This window comes from Schistocerca americana, chromosome 7, assembly GCF_021461395.2.
Source record: "Schistocerca americana isolate TAMUIC-IGC-003095 chromosome 7, iqSchAmer2.1, whole genome shotgun sequence".
NCBI classification, from domain to species: domain Eukaryota; kingdom Metazoa; phylum Arthropoda; class Insecta; order Orthoptera; family Acrididae; genus Schistocerca; species Schistocerca americana.
The window spans coordinates 129,484,053-129,507,671 of NC_060125.1; the positions used below are offsets into that span (position 1 = coordinate 129,484,053).

Genomic DNA, 23,619 nt, shown 5'->3' on the forward strand with positions numbered 1-23,619 from the left:
CCCCCCCCCCCCCCACACACACACACAGAAATTCGTGCGCAAATGCTTGTCACACACATGATGACTTTCTCTGGCTGCTAGCCTCAGCAGCCAGAGAACCACAAGTGTGTTGTCCAATTCGGACTAGGCTTTTTTGGCCAAAAGCTTACTTCTTTAACAGTCTTTTTGTTGTGCCAATCAGCGATTCAGCATTTCTGCTATACAAAGAGTAGCAAACTGTCCTTTTCATAAGTTAATATTACGTTTAAGAAATTTGAAAGAAGGTTTTATGCTTGGAAACGAGGACACTGGAAAGTTTCTTACAGAGGATGCTTTGTATTGATACTGTCACTAGTTGCTCAATAACATTGTTACAATGACTATTTTTCAGGTGTGTATTTACAGGCACTTTATGTCAGGTGCAGCTAGTTGCTACAATTGTGGCAACATTATGGAAGTATGACTCTTCAAAATGATACATTTCACACGGGAGAGGAAAAAAAGCGCACAATTGCACTTGGATTCACAACTTTTGTACAAAACTATCAACTTCAGTGACAAGACTGACACTTGGTGCTCATCTTAAATGCACTTCATCAACTCACTATAAGTCACCCTTCAAACTACTCTAGAGCTTGGGCTATGCTCAGATCAGTATTTCACCACAACTAAGATCGCGTATTCTCATTCTTTGGTATCAGCACTTCATACAATATACAAGCAAAATGAGCAGAGAACAGAATGCTGACAATCTCCAGTTGCACATCACACTCTACAACATCATATTATGAATCAAGACTGAAGTTCGTTACTGGTAGGCTCAACTCACCCCAACCTGCATACATCAAAATTAGATTATTTAAAATACACAGAAAGCAAAGAAATTTTCAGAGACTTAGACAATAATGTAGTTTATCGCCACTATCATTCATTGTTTATTTGGACTAAATAATATAGGAAAGTAATGCATCCATTTGATTTATAAATTAACAAAAAATAGCTATGAACATTATTATTTGCAACTGATCACATACCATAGCTCTCATAGATTTCGTAACAGTTTTCAACAACGTCAACTGGAACCAACTAATTACAACTCTAGAACTTATTAAACTACACTACAGAAAACAAAAGAATAAGATATAATATGTCACCATGCTTATTCAACATCTACATAGAATATGCAATAAATGGTACAAAGAATACTGTACAGGTATCAGAGTAAATGGTGAACAAATACAGATACTTAGGTTTGCAGATATGGTTATGATAGCTCCAGATGAAAGAAATCTCCAAAGAATTTTAAAAGTTAGGGACATAGTACTGAGGGATGAGTACAAAACAAATTAATTCAGAATTACACAACTATTCATGTACTCCAAGGAAACCGTAGAAATTAAAACCAGAGGAAATAAAATAAGAACAAATAAGATCATATACATATTTCAGAAGTAAGATAACTCAAGATGGAAAAAGTGAAGATGACGTACAACAAAGAAAGAGAAGCACATGAGGAAAAAGTCAATTAAGAGCTGCATTTGGAGTGTAACATGTTACAGCTGTGAAACATAGAAAATACACAAAAATGAAATGAAATCTCTGAGCATTTGAGGTATGGTACCAAAGACATGGACAGATAAAGCCACCTAACAGGAAGTCAAGCAAAGCACTGGCAAAGGTTGTTTAGGAGAACAATAGACAGAAGAAGACACAAGTGGATTACTCACATAATCCAACACACTCAGTTTCTTGTAGATGTCCTAGAAGGAACATTACAAGGAAAGTTAACCTGAGGAAGATTGTGACAGTCATTCTTAATATAAGACACTGGTGTACAGGGTGCAAGAGTTTGTAACTAGGCAAAACTGAATAAGTTAGTTTCTCAAACAGTCAAATGAATGACAATAATGAAGGTGAATTAATGCAAATAGCTGAAAACCAAGAAGGCTCACAAACATCTCACATAAACTTCAAAACATTCTCACAAGGTATAATATGACAATTTCAGATATTGAAACATATGCTACAGCTGTAATTTGGAGAAAGAAGTATAATCTTTCTAGAAGGTATAGGCAAAGGAAGACAACAAGTAACAGACAAATGTGGGTACCCTATTTTTGCAATTTACAACCAAGTATACACACAGAGAGAAATTTAACAAAACATCATACAATAAATGAAATAGAATATTGAAAAGGAAAGTCTATCTTGAGCAAACTGATTAAAACAGAATGAACAGTGCATGGATGAGCTTCTTGCATTATCTACCACAGCTTTGCAGGACAGAGTGATAACTGGATACTCAAGTAAACAATGGTATGTTTCTGAAATTGTATATGATGTTCCAGGTTATGTGGTATCAACATCTTATTATGAACATCACATTGTTAATGGACTGAACAGTTGTGTATGGTTGCACAATGGGAGATACTCAGTACTGATATTGGATGACAATACAAAAGGGTGTTTTCTGCATGTCTTACCCTGACTATTATGGAAAATGAATGCTTAGTAATATTTCATCCACGTATAGAGTCAACGGAAGCGTGCCATTACACCCATTGTCTTTGACCTGTGACATAATGGTGGTGGTGTTGTGCAGGATGTCACTACAGTGCAATGTTTTTGAGTTGGTTGTGTTCGTAAATGTCGTGTTGTATTTGATGGTGGGCGTCTGGTGGGGGATACGGACATGCCGAATTTAACGTGTGGTACTGGATTCATTCGAGTTTGGGTTGTCATCTAGCTAACGTGATTTTGAGTTTCGGTAGTTGGTGCGGTAACATGGGGTTGTGGAAGTGTTTTCATGGAGTTACTAAGGGATTTTTTTTTTTTTTTTTAACCTGAGTAATTTGGTGTTTGTTGTGCAGAACAGAAACAAGTCTCAACTTTTTTATTAAGTTAACATGTGGGTGTTTTAGGAGATCTATTTAATTTTGGAGGTGGAGAGAGAGAGAGAGAGAGAGAGAGAGAGAGAGAGAGAGAGAGAGAGTGTGTGTGTGTGTGTGTGTGTGTGTGTGTGTGTGTGTGTGTGTGTGTGGGGGGGGGGGGGGGTTGCATCATGTGCATGCTGGCCAACATAGGCGGTATTGCTGGAGGCTTTTATTGGTAAGTAATTTTTGTCTTGGTTTTATCCTATAGTAATTGTGTGATGTTTTGTCTGTTAGATATTTATGGTAGGTCAGTTCATGCAGTGAATATGAGACATTTGGGAATTTGCCTCCACTTTTCAGAGTTGTAGGTGTGTGGTTTTGTTGGTGCAGTGGAACGTTATAATTTTAATTGTTTCTGGGTATTATTTGTTTTCAAATGGTGCAGCGCTTTTTTATTATTGTTTATTTAGCTTTCTCCCATCCTAAAGTTCCACTTTCCCATGGTTGCCTGTTTTTTTTTATTTTCGGAGTAAGACATTGTGTCATTTTTATTTTTGTTCATGTTTGTTGGCATGTGTATAGAGTGACATCATTGTTGACGTATTGTATACACTGGAACCGGCTGTTTCTGCCATACTGATGAAGTCATAGGTCAAAGTAAATGGGTGGAATCAGATGATTCTGTGCCTATGTATAATAACTGCTATGGCCTAAAATCCTACTTGATAAGGAGACATTTCTTAAAGAGCTCAAGAAAGTGAAATGGAATTTACGTAACAAAAGGGCAGGAGAATCAAGTTCTACATTGTACTGATGTCACTGGAATGAAGCATGTGTTCAGACTGCATTACGAGGGCAGAGGACTGCAGCTATAGTCTTGTTTAAGAAAGAAGTACAGCATTCAAGTTATTCATGGAAACCTTATCCTGGGTGCCTAAACTTGGATTTGAAGTCCTGTTCTACATATAAATCAGAACATACACTCTTTAAACCACTGTGAAGTGCATGGCAGAGGTATTTTACATGGTGCCATGTTAGGGCTTCTTCCTTCATACTACCATGTATGGAGTGCAGAAAGAACAGCTGTGTAAATGCTCTATGTGTGCTTAATTAGTCTAATATCGTCATCACAGTCTCTACATGAGAGATAGTTATGGGACTGCAAAATATCTCTAAATTATTCACTTAATAATGGTTCTCAAAATTTGTAAGCAGGCTTTTGCAAGATAACTGGTATATGTCAGAACAACAGCTAGTTCATGTTCAACATTTCTGTGACACTCTCCCCTGGTCCAAACAAACTTACAGCCATTCAACCCACTCGTCTTCATATATACTCAATGTAGCCTGTTAGATCTAATTGGTATGGGTCCCACACACTTCAGCAACATTCTAAGATGGGACACTCAGGTGATTTGTAAGCAGTATCCTATCAATGAACTGGAATAAGAGTTCACTGTCTTAAGAAGAGTGTCATTGTGGTCATTACACACAGTGATGTATCAGACACAACAAATTGGCCAAAACATGAGAAATACTAGTGCATCCACTGCAGATGGGCTTAAGAGGCAAAGTAACGTGTCCACCTCCACATTTACATAACGAAATACTAGATTTCTAGAAAGAGTGAGCCATTTTCAAGTAATACACATATACAATGGGTGGTTAACATATCTTTAAGGAGCTTATACACTCCATTCAATTTTAATTTGAAATGAAAGTGCAAAGTTTTTATTCATGGATAAATGGAATACCTGTCACATTTGACACCAACAAATTGAGAATTGTCATCTTCCCAATTTGAATGGGGAGTCAGTTACAGGTTCTGTATATTATCTTACACTGTTAACCTGAGCCAAATGAACTTAAGTGTTCAGTTACCGACAAATATAACCTAATGCGTTGTGTTGCAAAAAAACTATCAGCTAAGAGAAAAATTTCTCATCGAAATGTAATTAATATTTACTTTTCAGGTCATCTACATGCTCTTGACAGAACAATCTTTTTGAATGCGTAAAAAATAAAAAAAAAAAAAAAAAAAAAAAAAGAGTCGGCAGAGATTACATCAATCTGAGGAAAAAATTGTTGTATGCGCAAGTAATGACGTAATCGATAAACTGCGACAACTTTGGAGGTTAATGTAAACATGCTCATGCAGCTCAGATTAACGAGCTGAATACCGTGTTTATTCTATCAATATGACTAACACACCTAACAATGAGGCAAAACAGACGTTCATTCCTCATACATCAGTGTCAAGCCAAGAATGATCAATGTCAGAAATCGGTATGATGGTACTCACATTAACCAATCCGAAGTAGTGTTCATTCGGTGGGAACTGATCTGATCCAATATCTCGTTCTAGCTGCGAAATGTTTGCACCCTATACAACAAAATGTAAAACAATTAAACATATTATTGTTTTGCTGACAGATAAATGACAGGTGTAAAGCACACGCGTTCCTCACTAAGGTCCACGATTGTAACACGACGTGTTCCTTGTAGGCAAACTATAATTTTAAAAACCCGAAATAACAGCAATAGATTATATTAGCTTACCATTATGGGCACTACAGTAATCACATTGTAGCGTACTATGTTGGACTTTCGCCCAATTCTGCCATGTTTTATCGTAACTTCTGAAACGCCATCTACGACATCCTGAATTTTGTCCACACAAGCGTCTGTACACAGGCGCTGACGAGAAGGGAGTGTGAGTCGTGTAACAAACTTAACTGTAAATCAGTTTGGGTGCTGCATTACTTGAGAAAATCACTGTGCCCATTAAAAAATAGGTGTAACAAGTGCAGCAGGTCCAACATTAAGCACATAACAACACGTATCATTTATTATCTTAATAAAGCTGACCGCCTTATCAGAGCGGTAGTCAGCTGTTTGTTAAGTACAGTGCATGGTATATAAACATTCAGACGAATAGGAAACAAGTTCAAACACAGACAGCTGGTTACATATTCTTGGTTGAAATATTGATAGGTCATTGCGTGTAAAGTGCAAAGGAACGTTATCTTGCTCCCTAAATAATCATGTGACTGTATGACAGATGCACTGTAACAGAGGTTACCGTCACATCTTATAGTGAAAGCAAGAAAGATGTCTCCGGTTACATTTTTCTTACTCCCGGTTTTCGCTGCAACGTGCTTCGCCGTAAATACAATTACAAGAATAGATCCAGTTAACAAGCTGCCAATTGTGATAAATACATGGGGATTCACAAATGCTACAGCAAAAGGTACTATACATTAAATGCTAATCTTACTTTACACAGTGATCGCGTTGAACTGCCGGTTAGTTAAATTTTCAGTCTAATAGAATAAGTTGATAGAAAAATTCCCTCCGTAAGATTTTCGTTCTGGTCATTTTACGTTGCAATTAGTGAGATAGACCCTCGTCGTAATTTCGACAGACTTTGCTACAAATCGAAGTAGATAACGGTGACATGTATGGAATTGTGTTAATTATAAATGCATTGAGAACAACACTTGTTTACGTGCTTTACATATTCTCCTAATGAGTTCGAGGCAAGTTGAAACAGCCTAATAGTAACATGCCTCTTTTATTGGATATTTCAATATTAACTGCACTTACTACAACTTTGTTTCCCGAGCAGATCATGATTAGTGGAACTACTGTCTCTCACCTGATACTGTAGTGTTATTGTTGCACTTATATTTACCTTTCCTGACCATGAGATCTTGTTACACCTCTATTAGGCATAGTTTGCTAATTTCTTTTTGTTTAGATCTTTTGTGAACTATTGGTTCAGGTGCTATATTTCATCACTGCTTAACTTCTTTCACCGAATGTATTGCTGTCTTGGAATGTTATTGTCCTCATACTTCAATATTAAGCTGTCTTTTCATTAGATGGTTGTTGTAATCTTAGTGTCACTTGGCCTCTCACACTGTGTCATTCTAAAAGAGTTGCTTTAATTAATGACAAATTTGTACATCATTCTTCTGAAAAAGGAAAACAACCAATAAAGATAGTGCTGTTCTATGCTCATAAACTCGTAGTCTGTTATTCATAACTGTCTGTACTTTGTACATCCTAAGCAATAAATGCTTTACATCAAACAACCGTTGATTACATAGGACGCATGTAAAATGTAGGACAGTATATTAAACAGTGGTAAATTGCACAGGATTGTATATGATTTTTTAAAAAATTTAATTCAATTAAAAGGTAGAGGGGGCACAATTTTCAGTTTTAGATTGATGTAAGGCAATGCATCAAACTGATATGGGGTCAATGTAATAACTTTGAGAATTAAACCATAACTGAGGAGAATCTTTTCTAATTTGTTTAAAAATTTTATCTTTGCATTCTTACTTGCTGGTGTAGGCTGGCAGTGCATTGTAAAGCTAAACATTGGTGTGGTTTGCATGCCTATGTGTTTGAGTAATTTTACTCATTCCATAAGAAGAGCTGTGCTGTTTTGGATGTTGTAATTGTGATAGTCAGCATTTGTCTGAAAATCTTATTGAATATAGTATATCTGCCTACCACTGTACTGTGCAAATCTGCATGAATTACATGGTAGAGATTTCTTCTCATTGTACTACATATCCCATTCCATTTGTATATGAAGAGTGAGAAGAATGATTGCTTAAATGCCTCCCTGCACACAATACTCAGTTTAATCTTATCTTCAGGGATACTACAGGAATGAGTTGTAAGGGATTGTACTGTATTCCTAAAATCCTACTTAATGATGGCTCTTGAAACATTGTGATAGGCATATGTAGGACTGTTGCCACCCATCTTCAGGTGTCTGGCAGCTTGGGTTTTTCAGCATTTCTTTGATCCTCTCCTGTGGGTCAAACAAACCTTCCCATTCCATTTGTATATGAAGAGTGAGAAGAATGATTGCTTAAATGCCTCCCTGCACACAATACTCAGTTTAATCTTATCTTCAGGGATACTACAGGAATGATTTGTAAGGGATTGTACTGTATTCCTAAAATCCTACTTAATGATGGCTCTTGAAACATTGTGATAGGCATATGTAGGACTGTTGCCACCCATCTTCAGGTGTCTGGCAGCTTGGGTTTTTCAGCATTTCTTTGATCCTCTCCTGTGGGTCAAACAAACCTTCAACCAGTCGCCCTGCCCTTCTTTGTATACATTCAATGTACCCTGTGAACCCTATTCGGTCCTGGTCCCACATATTTCAACAGTATCCTAGTTTATGTGGCATGAGCGTTTTGCAAGCAGTCTTCTTTGTGGGCTGATTGTATGTTTCCAGTATCTCTCTAATGAACGAAAGTTTTCCATCTCCTTTATCTATGACTTATACGATGTGACCATTCATTTCATTTCCTGTTTTTCGGTAGTTTTGTAGAAGGATTACTTTGGAGCACTTGTCATCACACTTTTATCATGTGTGAATAACAAGACTTTGGCTGCGTTATCCAAAGTCTCCATGTCATTTACTATATAAATGGTAAATAGTATATACACTCTGTGTAAGACCTGGTTGTTGTCAGGAGAGTGCTCTTCTTTAATGAAATAATCTTTTTTTTTTTTTTAATGATGAGTGGTGTTCCCCCTGAAAGTTTTAATCCTTACATTGCAAGGGACTGGGAATTGCTGAAGTATCTTTATCATGACACATTCTGTGCTGCATATGTTTGAGATAAAATGTGCAGAATAGTGTCTCTGTACAAGGTAAGTCATATGACTTATATAATCCTTCATCATAACGAATTGCAAATTATTTTGTAAATTTTAACCCCCTCCCCCATTGAAGAACATCTGTCTGAAATTTCACAAAAATCTCTAGCCCACAATTGTTGCCCTCCCCATGTGAACTTGGGTTTGGAGAACTTGGACTTCATGAGCTGGGTGGGGGTGTTTAGTGCAGCTAGTTCTCTATTATTGTATACCATTGGTGTGGTTCAGTGACCACCAATCTGTTCAATAGTGGAGCATTGGCTCTTCGCTTAACCATGAGGATTATTTGGAGAGCTGTACAAAAAAAACTTCTTAAGCAGGAGGTGAGCCTCATGCTTGAGAGGTAGATAGCTATTTGAGACAAAACAGTTGTTGGCAGGCAGTCTCTGGAGCACCTGCTGTAGTGCAGCTGCTTTACCCGCGTCTTTACTCTGCACAGTGAAAGAAGAGCCCTGAGAATTGACAATGTTATTTCTAACTTTCAAGCACAAGGTGCAAAAGATTGCCACCAATATTCTGGATGCCATAGTTGCCTACAACTGTGGCAATAGTGCTGCGTTGCCATAAAAATGTAAAGAAAATATTGTTATGTAAATGGTCCCAGGAGTTGCGTGAAACAACTGTGATGCTGCCGTTGTAACCAGCAATGGTCTTCTCTTTCTGTACAGCCTATAGATATGCCAGGCTCCCTCTAGGTCAACAGATAACTCCCTAGTTCCACATGAGATTTGAAATGGCAGCTTCTAAATCAAGATCCCAACGTTCTAGTAAAATGGTAAAATGGGTGAATCAGTGAATGGCATTAACTTCCAACCATACAAGAACACACTAGAAATCAATCCTGTGTGTTAATCACAAGTAGAGACGAGAAGAAATTTGAGAGCTGCTCTCCTTCTCCTCAAGGAGGACTGTATTCGGGTCACAGTGGAAGCTGTTATTAATGTTTCCTTGATCTTCTTATGTGTGTTTTACCGTTGAGTCAACATAACAAAACTTCTTTTGGTATTCTTCCTTCTTGCTTTCTGTTCAGGTACAATTTTTAAATTTTTTTAAAATTTTATTTTGTTGTTGTTGTTGATGATCCTATCTTATATATTAATAATATTCATTTCTCTCCACAAAACATTAGTTTTGAATTTATCTTTGTGAAACCTTTCTCAGCTCTCAGATACATGTACCTATTTAGTATTCATCAACCTCATTTGCTACCTCATTTTTCTAGATAATGACTCTCCTTTTTACACCCATAAAAGACTAGAGGGATAGCAGTAGGTGAAGCCAGGAAATTTGGTGAATGTGCTAGAGTGGGTGAGAATTACATTCATGAAGTTGCATGATGCAGAGCCATCATTGTTCTAGATGCCGTGGAGCTATAGAAAGAGTGGGTGCGTGAAATTTTCATTGAATTTAGGTAGCGAAGGGAGATGAAAATTTAATAGTCATGGGTGACTGGAATTCGACAGTAGGAAAAGGAAGAGAAGGAAACGTAGTAGGTGAATATGGATTGGGGCTAAGAAATGAAAGAGGAAGCCACCTGGTAGAATTTTGCACAGAGCATAACTTAATCATAGCTAACACTTGGTTCAAGAATCATGAAAGTAGGTTATATACATGGAAGAACTCTGGAGATACTAGAAGGTTTCAGATAGATTATTAAGACATTTCCATGGGCAGATGTGGACTCTGACCACAATCTGTTGGTTATGAACTGTAGATTAAAACTGAAGAAACTGCAAAAAGGTGGAAATTTAAGGAGGTGGGACCTGGATAAACTGAAAGAACCAGAGGTTGTACAGTGTTTCAGGGAGAGCACAAGGGAACAATTGACAGGAATGGAGGAAAGAAATACAGTAGAAGAAGAATGGGTAGCTTTGAGGAATGAAATAGTGAAGGCACCAGAGGATCAAGTAGGTAAAAAGACGAGGGCTAGTAGAAATCCGTGGGCAACAGAAGAGATACTGAATTTAATTGATGAAAGGAGAAAATACAAAAGTGCATTAAGTGAAGCAGGCAAAAAGTAATACAAACGTCTCAAAAATGAGATCGACAGGAAGTGCAAAACGGCTAAGCAGGGCTGGCTATAGGAGAAATGTAAGGATGTAGAGGCTTATCTCACTAGGGGTAAGATAGATACTGCCTACAGGAGAGACCTTTGGAGAAAAGAGAACCACTTGCATGAATATCAAGAGCTCAGATGGAAACCCAGTTCTAAGCAAAGAAGGGAAAGCAGAAAGATGGAAGGAGTATATAGAGGTCTATACAGGGGCGATGGTCTTGAGGACAATATTATGTAAATATAAGAGGATGTAGATGAAGATAAAATGGGAGATATGATACTACGTGAAGAGTTTGACAGAGCAGTGAAAGACCTGAGTCGAAACAAGGCCCCGGGAGTAGACAACATTCCATTAGAACTACTGACGGCCTTGGGAGGGCCAGTCCTGACAAAACTCTACCATCTGGTGAGCAAGATGTATGAGACAGGCAAAATTCCCTCAGACTTCAAGAAGAATATAATAATTCCAATCCCAAAGAAAGCAGGTGTTGACAGATGTGAAAATTACCGAACTATCAATTTAATAAGTCACAGCTGCAAAATACTAACGTGAATATTTACAGATGAATGGAAAAACTGGTAGAAGCCGACCTCGGGGAGGATCAGTTTGGATTCCGTAGAAATGTTGGAACACGTGGGGCAATACTGACCCTACGACTTATCTTAGAAGAAAGATTAAGGAAAGGCAAACCTACGTTTCTAGCATTTGTAGACTTAAAAAAGCTTTTGACAATGTTGACTGGAATACTCTCTTTCAAATTCTGAAGGTGGCAGGGAGCAAAAGGCTATTTACAATTTGTATAGAAACCAAAAGGCAGTTATTAGAGTCTAGGGAAATGAAAGGGAAGCAGTGGTTGGGAAGGGAGTGAGACAGGGGTGTAGCCTATCCCCAATGCTATTCAATCTGTATATTGAGCAAGCAGTGAAGGAAACAAAAGAAAAATTCGGAGTAGGTATTATAATCCATGGAGAAGAATTAAAAACGTTGAGGTTCGCCGATGACATTGTAATTCTGTCAGAGACAGCAAAGGACTTGGAAGAGCAGTTGAACGGAATGGACAGTGTCTTGAAAGGAGGATATAAGATGAACATCAACAAAAGCAAAACGAGGATAATGGAATGTAGTCTACTTAAGTCAGGTGATGTTGAGGGTATTAGATTAGGAAATGAGACACTTAAAGTAGTGAAGGAGTTTTGCTATTTGGGGAGCAAAATAACTGATGATGGTCGAAGTAGAGAGGATATAAAATGTAGACTGGCAATGGCAAGGAAAGCATTTCTTAAGAAGAGAAATTTGTTAACATCGAGTATAGATTTAAGTGTCAGGAAGTCGTATCTGAAAGTATTTGTGATGGAGTGTAGCCATGTATGGAAGTGAAACATGGACTATAAATAGTTTAGACAAGAAGAGAATAGAAGTTTTTGAAATGTGGTGCTACAGAAGAATGCTGAAGATTAGATGGGTAGATCACATAACTAGTGAGGAGGTGTTGAATAGGATTGGGGAGAAGAAAGTTTGTGGCACAACTTGACTAGAAGAAGGGATTGGTTGGTAGGACATGTTCTGAGGCATCAAGGGATCACCAATTTAGTATTGGAGGGCAGTGTGGAGGGTAAAAATCGTAGAGGGAAGCCAAGAGATGAATACACCAAGAAGATTCAGAAGGATGTAGGTTGCAGTAGGTACTGGGAGATGAAGAAGCTTTCACAGGATAGAGTGGCATGGAGAGCTGCATCAAACCAGTCTCAGGACTGAGGACCACAACAACCACCACCCTTTGTGGGGTGGAACAATGGTCACTGGATCTAGTAAAGACCTCAAAAATTTACTAGTACAACTTGACTGTTGCGTCTTGAATACTGGTGTCCCTATAGACTTCAGTATGGCATGTGGAAACGTCTTGGCCATAGACCCATCCATCCCCTGGAGGGTCCACCATGACCTGTGCGGTGGTGACCATTTCCTGATCTTCCTGCACCTCCCTCAGTATAACTCCCCCGGATGCCTCACCAGATAGGCCCTCAACACTGTTGATTAGAATGCTTTCGCCCCTGCAGTTGACCTTGGCTTCCTGCCACATGGAGATATTGATGAGGCAGTCCAAAACAGAACTACAGCCATTCTTTCGGTACCTGATTTAATGATCCCCTGCTCCTCGGACCTGCCCTGACAGAAGCCAGTACCTTGGTGGTCCTCAGAAACCATAGGGACCATTAGAGAAACTAGGCAGGCTCTCCAACACCATAAATGCCATTCATGAATGGAGCACCTCATTGCCTGTAAGTAGGCTTTTTGCCTGGGGCTGCTGCCTAGTAAAAAGATAGAAGCGAGAATGCTGGGAAAGGTACGTTTCAACCATTGGACGATGTACCTGTCTTTCACAGGTTTGGGCTAAGATCAGATGTCTGTATGGATACTAGACAACTGCAGGTGTACCTGGTGTTACCTTGAATGGCACAGTCTACAATGAACCAGATTCCATTGCTGAATGTTTTGCTCTGCACTATGCTGAAGCATCAGTGTCTGAGAATTATTAATCTACTTTTTGTATCCTAAAACAGTGGGTGGAATGAAAGCAGTTACCTTTTACTACATGTCTCCTGGAGCCACATAATGCTCCATTCAGCGAGTGGGAATTTGTCAGTGTCCTTGCCCACTGTCCTGATGCAGCCCATGTCCACACCACATCCACAACCGAATGATCAAGCATCTATCGGTGGATTGTCAGCGTCATATCCTTGCCATCTTTAACTGCATCTGGAGTTCCCATTGCAATGGCGAGAATGCGTCATTGTCCAAGTACTGAAACTAGGTAAGCACCCTCTAGAGATTGACAGTTATCACCCAATAAGTCTCACCAATGTTCTCTGTATGTTTCTTGAATGCATGGTGAGCCAGTGACTGTGTTGGCTCTTTGAGTGTCAAGGCCTTCTGGCTCTGTCACAAAGTGGTTTTCGCCAAGGCTGTTCCACTATAAATAATCTAGTTTACCTGGAGGCTGCCATCTGAACAACTTTTGCATGATGTCAACACCTTACAAGTGTCTTCTTCGACCTGCAAAAGCTACATTCTTGCTACCTTACATGAGTGGGCTCTCCAGGCTCTGCTCCCAGTTTTCATTGAGAACTTCCAGTCACACTGTACGCTCTGGAATTGAGTTGGTGCTTCCCATAGTAGCCCCCCCCCCCCCCCACCCAACATATCCTAGAGAATAGGGTCCTGCAGGGCCCTGTACTGAGTGTCCCTCTCTTTCTAGTAGCCATCAATGGTGGAGTCCTCTGTACCACCATCCTTGTATGCTGATGTCTTTTACCTGTACTATTCCTAATTTAGTGTGAGTCTCACTGAATGTCGACTGCAAGGCCCCATAAAAAAGGCACAGGCATGGGCCCTCACCATGACTTTGTTTTCTGCTGCAAAGACTCGTGTCGTGCACTTCTGTCAACGTCGTACTGTTCACCCACAACCAGAACTTTACCTCAGTGGCCAACTATTTGTTGTGGTGGAGACTTATTGTTTTTTAGGATTGGTCTTCTATTCTTGGTTTACATGGATTCCCCTGCCTGAGTAACACCAGTAGAGGTGTAGGTCCCTCTATCCTTCTGCAACTTTACAAAGCACTGATACAATCCCATTTCAATTATGGGAATCTGGCATACGGTTCGGCATCACCCTCAGAATTGTGAATACTGGATCTGATACACCACAGTGTGGTTCAACTTGCGACGGGGCCCTTTCGAACTAGCCCTGTTGACAGCTTACTCGAAGAGGCTGGGATCCCTCCATTGTGGATCGGGTGCCAACAACAACTTGTTAGTTATGTTACCCACCTTTTGAAGCTCCCCTAAGCATGTGAACTACAGTCTTCTCTTTCCAAACTTGGTAATCTACCTCCTACAATGGTGGCCCCAATCAAGGATTACAATCGCAGTCCACATCATGTTTATCCTCTTCCACCTCTCCTCTGGGCCAACTCCTGTACACCTCTGTAGTGCATGCCTCAGCCACAGCTTTGTTTTGACCTGTCACAAGGGCCTAAAAATTCGGTTCATCCTGAGGCCCTCCTGCGCCAATTTTTCTCCATCCTTATCACAGCCCAGGATTCAGAAGTCATCCACATTGATGGCTGGATGGTTGCTGGTCATATAGGCTTTGCTTATACTCATGCAGGGCATATGTAGCTGTTCTCCTTGCTGGATGGCTGTGAAGTTGGTAGCCATCTCTTGCGCTCGTGAGCATGTCCGTTTCTGTACTGGTGGGTCCTGCAGCAAGACGCAGTCAATACCTTCACTGCGCAGTGCCGATGGTACTGTTACCGACGACTGTGCCGCTAAAGTGGAGTTATTGAACGCAGTTTTCCGAAATTCTTTCACCAGGGAAGACAAATGGAATATTCCAGAATTTGAAACACGAACAGCTGCTAGCATGAGTTTCTTAGAAGTAGATAACTTAGGGGTTGCGAAGCAACTCAAATCGCATGATACGGGCAAGTCTTCAGGTCCAGATTGTATACCAATTAGGTTCCTTTCAGATTACGCTGATACAATAGCTCCCTACTTAGCAATCATATACAACCGCTCGCTCACCGATAGATCTGTACCTACAGATTGGAAAATTGCGCAGGTCGCACCAGTGTTTAAGAAGGGTAGTAGGAGTAATCCATCGAACTACAGACCTCTATCATTGACGTCGGTTTGCAGTAGGGTTTTGGAGCATATACTGTATTCAAACATTATGAATCACCTCGAAGGGAATGATCTATTGATATGTAATCAGCATGGTTTCAGAAAACATCGTTCTTGTGCAACGCAGCTAGCTCTTTATTCGCACGAAGTAATGGCCGCTATCGACAGGGGATCTCAAGTTGATTCCGTATTTCTAGATTTCCGGAAAGCTTTTGACACCGTTCCTCATAGGTGACTTCTAATCAAGCTGCGGGCCTATGGGGTATCTTATCAGTTGTGCGACTGGATTCGTGATTTCCTGTCAGGAATGTCGCAGTTCGTAGTAATAGACGGCAAAGACTGAAGTGATATCAGGTGTTCCCCAGGGAAGCGTCCTGAGACCTCTGCTGTTCCTGATCTATATAAATGACGTGGGTGACAATCTGAGCAGCTCTCTTAGGTTGTTCGCAGATGATGCTGTAATTTACCGTCTAGTAAGGTCATCCGAAGACCAGTATCAGTTGCAAAGCAATTTAGAAAAGATTGCTGATGGTGTGGCAGGTGGCAGTTGACGCTAAATAACGAACAGTGTGAGGTGATCCACATGAGTTCCAAAAGAAATCTGTTGGAATTAGATTACTCGATAAATAGTACAATTCTCAAGGCTGTCAATTCAACTAAGTACCTGGGTGTTAAAATTATGAACAACTTCAGTTGGAAAGACCACATAGATAATATTGTAGGGAAGGCAAGCCAAAGGCTGCGTTTCATTGGCAGGACACTTACAAGGGAACCTCCCCATCGCACCCCCCTCAGATTTAGTTATAAGTTGGCACAGTGGATAGGCCTTGAAAAACTGAACACAGATCAATCGAGAAAACAGGAAGAAGTTGTGTGGAACTATGAGAAAAATAAGCAAAATATAGAAACTGAGTAGTCCATGAGAAGATAGGCAACATCAAGGCTAATGTGAACTCAGGAGCGCCGTGGTCCCATGGTTAGCGTGAGTAGCTGCGCAAAGAGAGGTCCTTGGTCAAAGTCTTCTCTCGAGTGAAAAGTTTAATTTTTTGTTTTCAGAAAATTATTATAAGTCCGTCCGTCCGTCTGATGCGAGGTAACTGCGCCGTAGTATGGGGATGCTACACCTAAACGGAAAAATTTGAAAACGTTAAAAATATATGTTTTGACAAAGCACAGGGAAAACTGTGCGACTGTGAAACTGTTGCATTTATTTGTTGCAGTTTATGTGATAACTCTTATGTTTTCATCACTTTTTGGGAGTGATTGTCACATCCACAAGAAAGCCTAAATCGGGCAAGGTAGAAGAATCTTTTTACCCATTCGCCAAGTGTACAAGTTAGGTGGGTTGACAACATATTCCTGTCATGTGACGCACATGCCGTCACACTTAATGCAGACACAGAAATTGTCTCCACTATGTTCGGCAAGCATTTGAATTGAACTGAAGATAAAGAAAGGAAGTGAGAACACCCTCCTGCCTGCATATCTGGTCTTTTGGAAGAAGCCAGGTGGCCGGCCTTTGTTGTTCCCCAAGGGGCCTTCCTATTGTTAACTCTTTCACGGATGTGATGTACTAGTGACCTTGATAGCATCTTGATGGAGATGAGTGTCGATGCTTCTGCCTAAAATAAACCAAGATGTTGCTGTAATCGCAGCTTTTTTTTTTTCATTTCTGAATTTTTGTCAGTCCATGTAAATACAGTACTTTCTTTATGTGATTCATAATTATATAATAAATGATATAATTATAAAAAGTGTCATGTTTCAATTGCAATTACCTTATTTCCATTGCTTAAGTGTTGTTACTAATTATGAGAGCAAGTTACAGCAGTTCAGCTGCAACAGACTCTCAACATTCTCTTCTCTAGAGGAAAATTGAAACTGAGCATACATCTTAGAAATTCCAAAACTTTTGATTGGTTGAAGATAAAATAGCAAAAGTACAAATCAAATTGAAGGAAATTTAATGCTCTGCAACTTCATTTCTGTTAATTTTTCTGAGGAATAATCGTGGGAGACACTGGAAGCAAATGTTTGACAAAAGCAGGGAGGTAAAAATGATTTTCAATTATGTGAGCATCTAAACTTCTGAAAATTTGAAAAATATGTACAGAGACAGTTTTATAGGAAAATTAATTAGCTTTCATTTTTATTTGGAACATTTTTTCTATAGGGTACAATTTTTGAGATACAAGCAAAAAACACAAAAATGGAACCCACACCCATCCCATCTTTCAGGAACTTTTAGTGTATTTGCCACTTAACGATTCCTAACAAAGTCCTGAAGTCAAAAATTCTCACCTACTCTATGCACTCTACAACTTTTCATTGACTGGAGTGTATACTCTGAGCATGCTTGTGGCTTTGCAGTGGAACATAGTGTGTCACAGGGAGCAGGGATCTTTGCCTAGATCATGAGGGTGGTATAAATCTCTATAAATAAAACACCAGTCTCAAGGTGTGCAAGGTACCGATGAGACGTGTGACTACTGAAGTGGTACGTTTGTTAATGGACAACCTGTAGAAACTTGCATATCCTCAGGTGTCTGAGGCTTATACAGGCAAGTGGGCCTCTGTTTGGGTGGATTCTTATTTCCTTAGCTGCTCATGGAACAGCTATGAAGCCTACAGCTCTCTCTAACACTCTCAGTGGTTCGGGTGGTCTGTTAGGCAGTATTAACACCAAAATGCCAAAGGTACCTTGTGTGTGGCTGGTTCATCTGAGGTGCCTATGAACACCAGTGACAGATTGCATCTAGTAATAAAGGAATTTTTCATCACTCTTAAACATATAAAAGATATGTTTGAGAAACAGTCATCTTTTTAGGTAAATAAAGCATAAGGGGGGTGGGGGGATGCAGGCCAACTGAAGTTTATCTATAGGCTGCACAGTGCTAAATTGTGGATTGAAACAGTGATGGTGTTGGGTCGACCCAGCAGTGGATGGTAAGGAATAGGTGGGTGCCGAGACAGGCAGCAAAGTAATTAGAAGCACATGTAATCTGTATGTAACATTGTTTACTTAACTTTCTTTTGCAAGTCCAAATAGTATTGTACACTAGTCCATTACTCAGGCACATTCATCATAAACACTCACAATAATAAAGAGGTAAACTAGTAATGCTGCAAAAGGCTCAAAGTGAACTCCGTGATTAGAATGGCAGGCATTGGTGCGGCACCTTCTTAAACGTCCTTGCACATGCAGCAGAGGTTGTGTCTATGACTTGGCTCCAGATTGGAAGGCCAGTCACATATATTACTGCCAGCCTCTGGATGTAGAATGCCTGGCATGGTGTCAATAGTGTAAGACACCACTTTCCCCCCCACCCTCTCCCAGTCCATTGGGGAAGGTGTAACAGCGACTGGAGGATCCTTGGTAACCTGCTGGAAGATGGAAGGGTGAAGTGGGTCCATCTCTTTCAGTTGGGACTGCTGGTACTTTGGTGACGGCGACACTTCTGCATCAATGGCCATTGACTCCCCGCCAGGTGCGGGGCATCAGGGAGGCAAAGGCAGCTGAAGCTGCAGGGTCCTCCTGACACTGAATCTGCAAATGAAAAACCCATAGCAGGATCACATAGGTCACACAAGAGGAAGCTGATTCTGTTGGTGCATCTGCAGCCCGGTGGGATTCTATAAGACACAAATAATGGCTCAAAACTTTCTTGATAATGCCTTGTTCCCAGCACCTGTGTCTGCCAAATTTTCTAAAAAGACAAAATCACTAGCATTTAACTTGGAGGGCTGTGAGTGGGTCAAACTCCACGGAGGAGGCACCAGCTGAAGCAGTGTGCTATGTCGGCATCTGTGCAGAAGTTCTGCTTGTCACTTGTCGTTGTTTGGTTGGGAATGACATGATAGAAAAAAATCATTAAAGCTTGGTCCCATGTATGGGAAGTGTGTATCTTCTTTATCTATTGTCTCAATGCTCAGATGAAGTGTTTCACTTCACTAATAGATTGAGGATAAAACTGCTGTCAGCACATGTTTAATGCTGTTGTTTTCACAAAAATGTTGAAATTCTGCCGATGTGAAGTGGGGTCCATTGCCTAAAATAAACACTTCTAGTAGACCTTTGAAGCAAAAAATCAACATCACACTCTTGGCTCTACTTCACAAACAGAAACTTGCAAAAGCTGTCTTAGTCTACCTCAGTAAGCCAACAAGAATTCCAACAGGGACACACAAGATCAATATGCAGATGCTACCAAGGGGCGCTGGGCTTGTGCCAGTCAAAACATTTCTGTGGTGGAGCAGCCTGGTGTCCTGTGCATGCCAGACATTGTAATGTCAATTGTTCAATTAAAATGCCCATGCTAACCCATGTGCAGTGGCGTCAGGTGAGCTGCTTAGTGTGCACAATGTTCCAATGTCCTCGATGGAGAAAGCGAAGAATTTCCTTCCGAAGTGGACATGGCACAACCACTCGGTACTGATCATGGTTAAACAGATTAGTTGTGCCAAAGAGCAAAATAAAAGCATACAACTGCATGTGGCCAACAAATGTGAAGATACTGCAACAATTCCGTGAGATTGGAGTCCACAGACATTGTCTGAGCAATCTGCCATTCGCTAAGGGAAAACATCAAGTGTTTCATTGTCCTGAACATCAATGTGGAAATGTGTATCTTCAGAAATGTCAAAACACTGAATCATCACCAACTGGGAGGTGAGAGAATGTGCTGTGTTTGAATGCTTAGCCATTGGGCTGTAAACAATTTCGTACTGACACCAGCACTGTAACTTTCATGCCATGTGCAGAGGGATGGGCTTGAAGTGGTTGAACAGCAAGGTGACATTCCTGTGATCCATCACAAAGTAAAATTGGAATTTAGTCACCCCATATATGATAGCCAGAGCATCCTTTTCAATCTAGGAGTAGTTGCAGTGTGCTTGTCGAGGAGCTTGGATGCAAAGGCAATTGGCGTGTCCAAAGATCGAACACAATGTGAGATAATAGTGCCAGTCCTATAAGAGTTTGCATCACCTGTGAGTGTTTGCAGTTTCTGATATGTGATGCGACACTATCTGGTCCACTCAAAGGGAACATTCTTTTGTCGAAGACAATGCAGTGGAGCAGCAATCTGCAAAGCTTTTGGAATTGACCAAATGTAATAAGTCAGTTTACCCAACACAGTTTGGAGTTCACCGACATTCCTAGGAATTGGTAAGTCCCAGATGGCGGTCTGGTGTGACTGCAAAGGGTGGGTACATCTAGTGTTGATCATATGTCCTAAATATTCAATCTCAGTGTGAAAGAAGGAGCTCTTGTCTTTATTACACTTTAACCCAGCATATGGGATCACTTGAAATACTTTCCGGAGATTGGAAAGATGTTCATTGGAAGTTCGAACTGAAATGATCATGTCATCCAAACAGTGCAAATAAGAAAGAACTTCAGCAGTCAACTGTGACGAATAATGTTGAAAAATTGCAGATGCATACACGCTGCTGAAGGGCAGCCTCAAAAAATTTAAATAACCTAATGTGGGTGTGCGTCACAAAAACTTGTTACTACTTTCATAAACATTGTAAAGATCAGTCTTACAAAAGACGTGATCTGCAGAAAGTTTGTCCATGATTTCCTCAGGCTGTGGCAAAAGATGAAAATGTCGCAGTTTGTGGATTTACTGTTGCCTTTAAATCTGCACGTAAGCATAACCTGCCAGATGGTTTCCTTATTGTCACTGTAAGTGATGCCAGATGACCGGCTGCTGCAGCGAGAATCACACCATTACCCTTCTAAGATAAGAGTTCTTGTGCCACATGATCTCTGATAGCATGAAGTATGGGCCATGCATGGCAAAACTGCGGTTGCACATTTATCTTTAATTGTAATGTGAAACTGAAAACTAGCTTTGCTTGGGGCATCTTGAAGTACGGTATGTCACTAAATTCATCACAAACTTAAGCTGCTCTGTCCATAGGCACAAAAGAGTTCAGAGAGAACATTGCCTTGAATGCACAAACCAAACAAATCAGAAGAATCCATGCCAAAATTGTTTTCATTATCTTGTGAGCACAAAACAGTGAATGAAACTGTCATGGTGATCTTACAACAAGTGGACATTATTGTCATTGTCATCATGCATTGTGCTCACATATGAAGGGCAAGCTACCAATATTAGTGAGAAACGTGGCCAAACAGCACAATAAGCAAGCATGGAATGCTACTTGAGGAAGTATGCCTTCATTGTTCTTGACAGCATATGACTTTAAGTGAGAAATGTCCCTATTTTGTTGCAGAGATGAAAATATGGGAAATTAAAATGAAGTGCTGTATATATTATGATGAGCCTAAGAAAGTGCTAAAGGCTACACAACCTCCATATTTCAGTATTGTGTCCAGCAACGCTGAAAAAATCAGTATTTTAGGCCGAGGTGTCCACACACACCAGCAGTTGTGTCTGCCAGCATTTGTTTCTGCATATCAGTCTTTTAGAGCGTAGCCATCTTATAAAATACAAAAGCGATCCACTGTTTTCTACTTTTGTCCTCAAATGGTATCTCCATTTATTTAAATTAGTCATTATCACAGAACATTAAAACATGGAAAAAGGGAAACTTGAAATGAAAAGGGGAAATTTGAAATGAAAAGGGGAAATTTGAAATGAAGAGGGGAGTTGTAATATTTTGTGACTGTTCACTTTCTTTAATAATATGTTATGACTACATATGAATAGTGTATAAAAGTCATCCAGGCAATTTGCTGCTGCTTCCTTCTGCCTTTAAGGAACAAAGCACTGCAGAAGAGAAGAAAGGAAACTCCTATCAGTAAATGGCCACATATTGTAACAGTTCTTAGATGGATTCAGGTCTCATGTGAAGGACCTAAAAGTTTCAGCTCAAGATAAACCTCTTTGCTTATGTCCCCAGTACAGTAATTTTAAACCATCCAAAGTTTCTGTACTATGGGTTGTAACATTCTCAGGAAGAACAAATATGAGAGTAGGAGTAGCTAAAGGTGTTGCGTCCTTAAAGACACGTGCCGAAACTCATAGATCTCTCTCCGGGTCATCATTTTGGTTGTAACAGTTAACTATTCATGCTAAGTGGAGATACTAATCACTGCCTACATCAGTTTTCTGTAATTGCTATTTTCCCCTAAGCTATGTATCTCATTGGATTCTCAAGTCATGGTCCTTTCACTGCTGCAGACCTACAGTTTGGTGTTGCAATCATCATTATTTTGCGCAGAGGACAGGCTGGAAGGGGGCTGCACCAGGTGGCATCTTGTTGCTTATGTGGAATTGCTGAACTGCTCTGGTGCTGAATCTAGTGACTTCTGAAGTAGACACAAAGCTGGAGGAGGCAGCATCATCAGCTATAAACAGCCCCCACTGTCAACATGGTTGAAGTACAGCAAATAAGTTGTAAGTGATAGTTGAAGGTGACAGTAGGCTATCGCTGCTATCAACACACAATAGGTGACAGTAGGCTATCGCTGCTATCAACACACAATAGGTGACAGTAGGCTATCCCTGCTATCAACACACAATCTAGGAAGCTTCCAGGTCGACTATACAGTGACATCCTATGCCACCAGATTTGGTTCTCCGACCAGCATGATAACTCTGCTGCACACTGTAATATCCCTTCCCCAAGTTAATTGCAGTAATGTGCTAATTCTCTCTTGAATGAATATATGCTGGACTGGTTGACTGTGCAGGAAAGATAAAATAAAATAAAAAACAAGAATATTATGAATGTTTGTCAAATAGAAATTTAATGGAAGAAGAATTCTTCTTTTGAATCTCGGCGATGTCGACCCTAGGGCTCCACAGCTGTGTCAATTGATGATTTAGTATTGATGGATTTGCACAGTCTCAAAGAAAAATGGGAGGGGAATGAAAATGGCAGCAGATCCTTAATCATTGTAGCAAAAAAAAATCCATGTCCAGGCTATTGAATGTTACTTTTGCAAAAAGACAGCAGTGTCACTCATCACTGGTTTTGATCCGTGTTATTATGAATTCTATGGAGGCTTTTGAAATTGTTTTTGCCACAGGATGTAGATCTTGCTGGTAAAACTTAAACATATATAATGTCCAAAGTGAAGTGTCAGATTTTTAAAAGAATGAATTACCTTTCCCTGTTTTGTTGTCTTTGACGATGATTATATTTGCCGTTTACTTCATCAAGACAAGCTCTTTTGAATTACAATGGTTTTTAATCCTTCCACCTTTTCTGTATAGACAACAAACATTAAAGTTACAGTTCTGATTGCAATTATGGACTATCCTTTTCAAGCAACAATATATCTGCTACCACTAGGAAGACAACACAACACAAAACAAAACAAAAATTAGAAATTCCATTCAAGTTGGCTAA

At 40.0% G+C, this 23,619-nt stretch overlaps 2 protein-coding genes across 3 annotated transcripts in view; one reads left to right on the plus strand and one right to left on the minus strand.

Moving 5' to 3' along the window:
- Positions 1 to 5,741, minus strand: part of LOC124621901 (ubiquitin carboxyl-terminal hydrolase 46) — a 90,210-nt gene extending 84,469 nt beyond the window's left edge. For both annotated transcript variants that reach the window (XM_047147396.1, XM_047147395.1), the window contains exons 1-2: positions 5,412 to 5,741; positions 5,155 to 5,235 (exon numbers count right to left, since the gene is read on the minus strand). In XM_047147396.1, coding sequence (XP_047003352.1) covers positions 5,155 to 5,235; positions 5,412 to 5,414 — 84 coding nt within the window. In that variant the 5' untranslated portion in view covers positions 5,415 to 5,741. The remainder of the gene's footprint in view (positions 1 to 5,154; positions 5,236 to 5,411) is intronic.
- LOC124621903 (N(4)-(Beta-N-acetylglucosaminyl)-L-asparaginase-like) overlaps positions 5,597 to 23,619 on the plus strand; it is a 144,478-nt gene continuing 126,455 nt past the window's right edge. Inside the window, exon 1 of the mRNA XM_047147397.1 lies at positions 5,597 to 6,102. Within this exon, the coding sequence (XP_047003353.1) occupies positions 5,964 to 6,102 (139 nt within the window). The 5' untranslated portion in view covers positions 5,597 to 5,963. The remainder of the gene's footprint in view (positions 6,103 to 23,619) is intronic.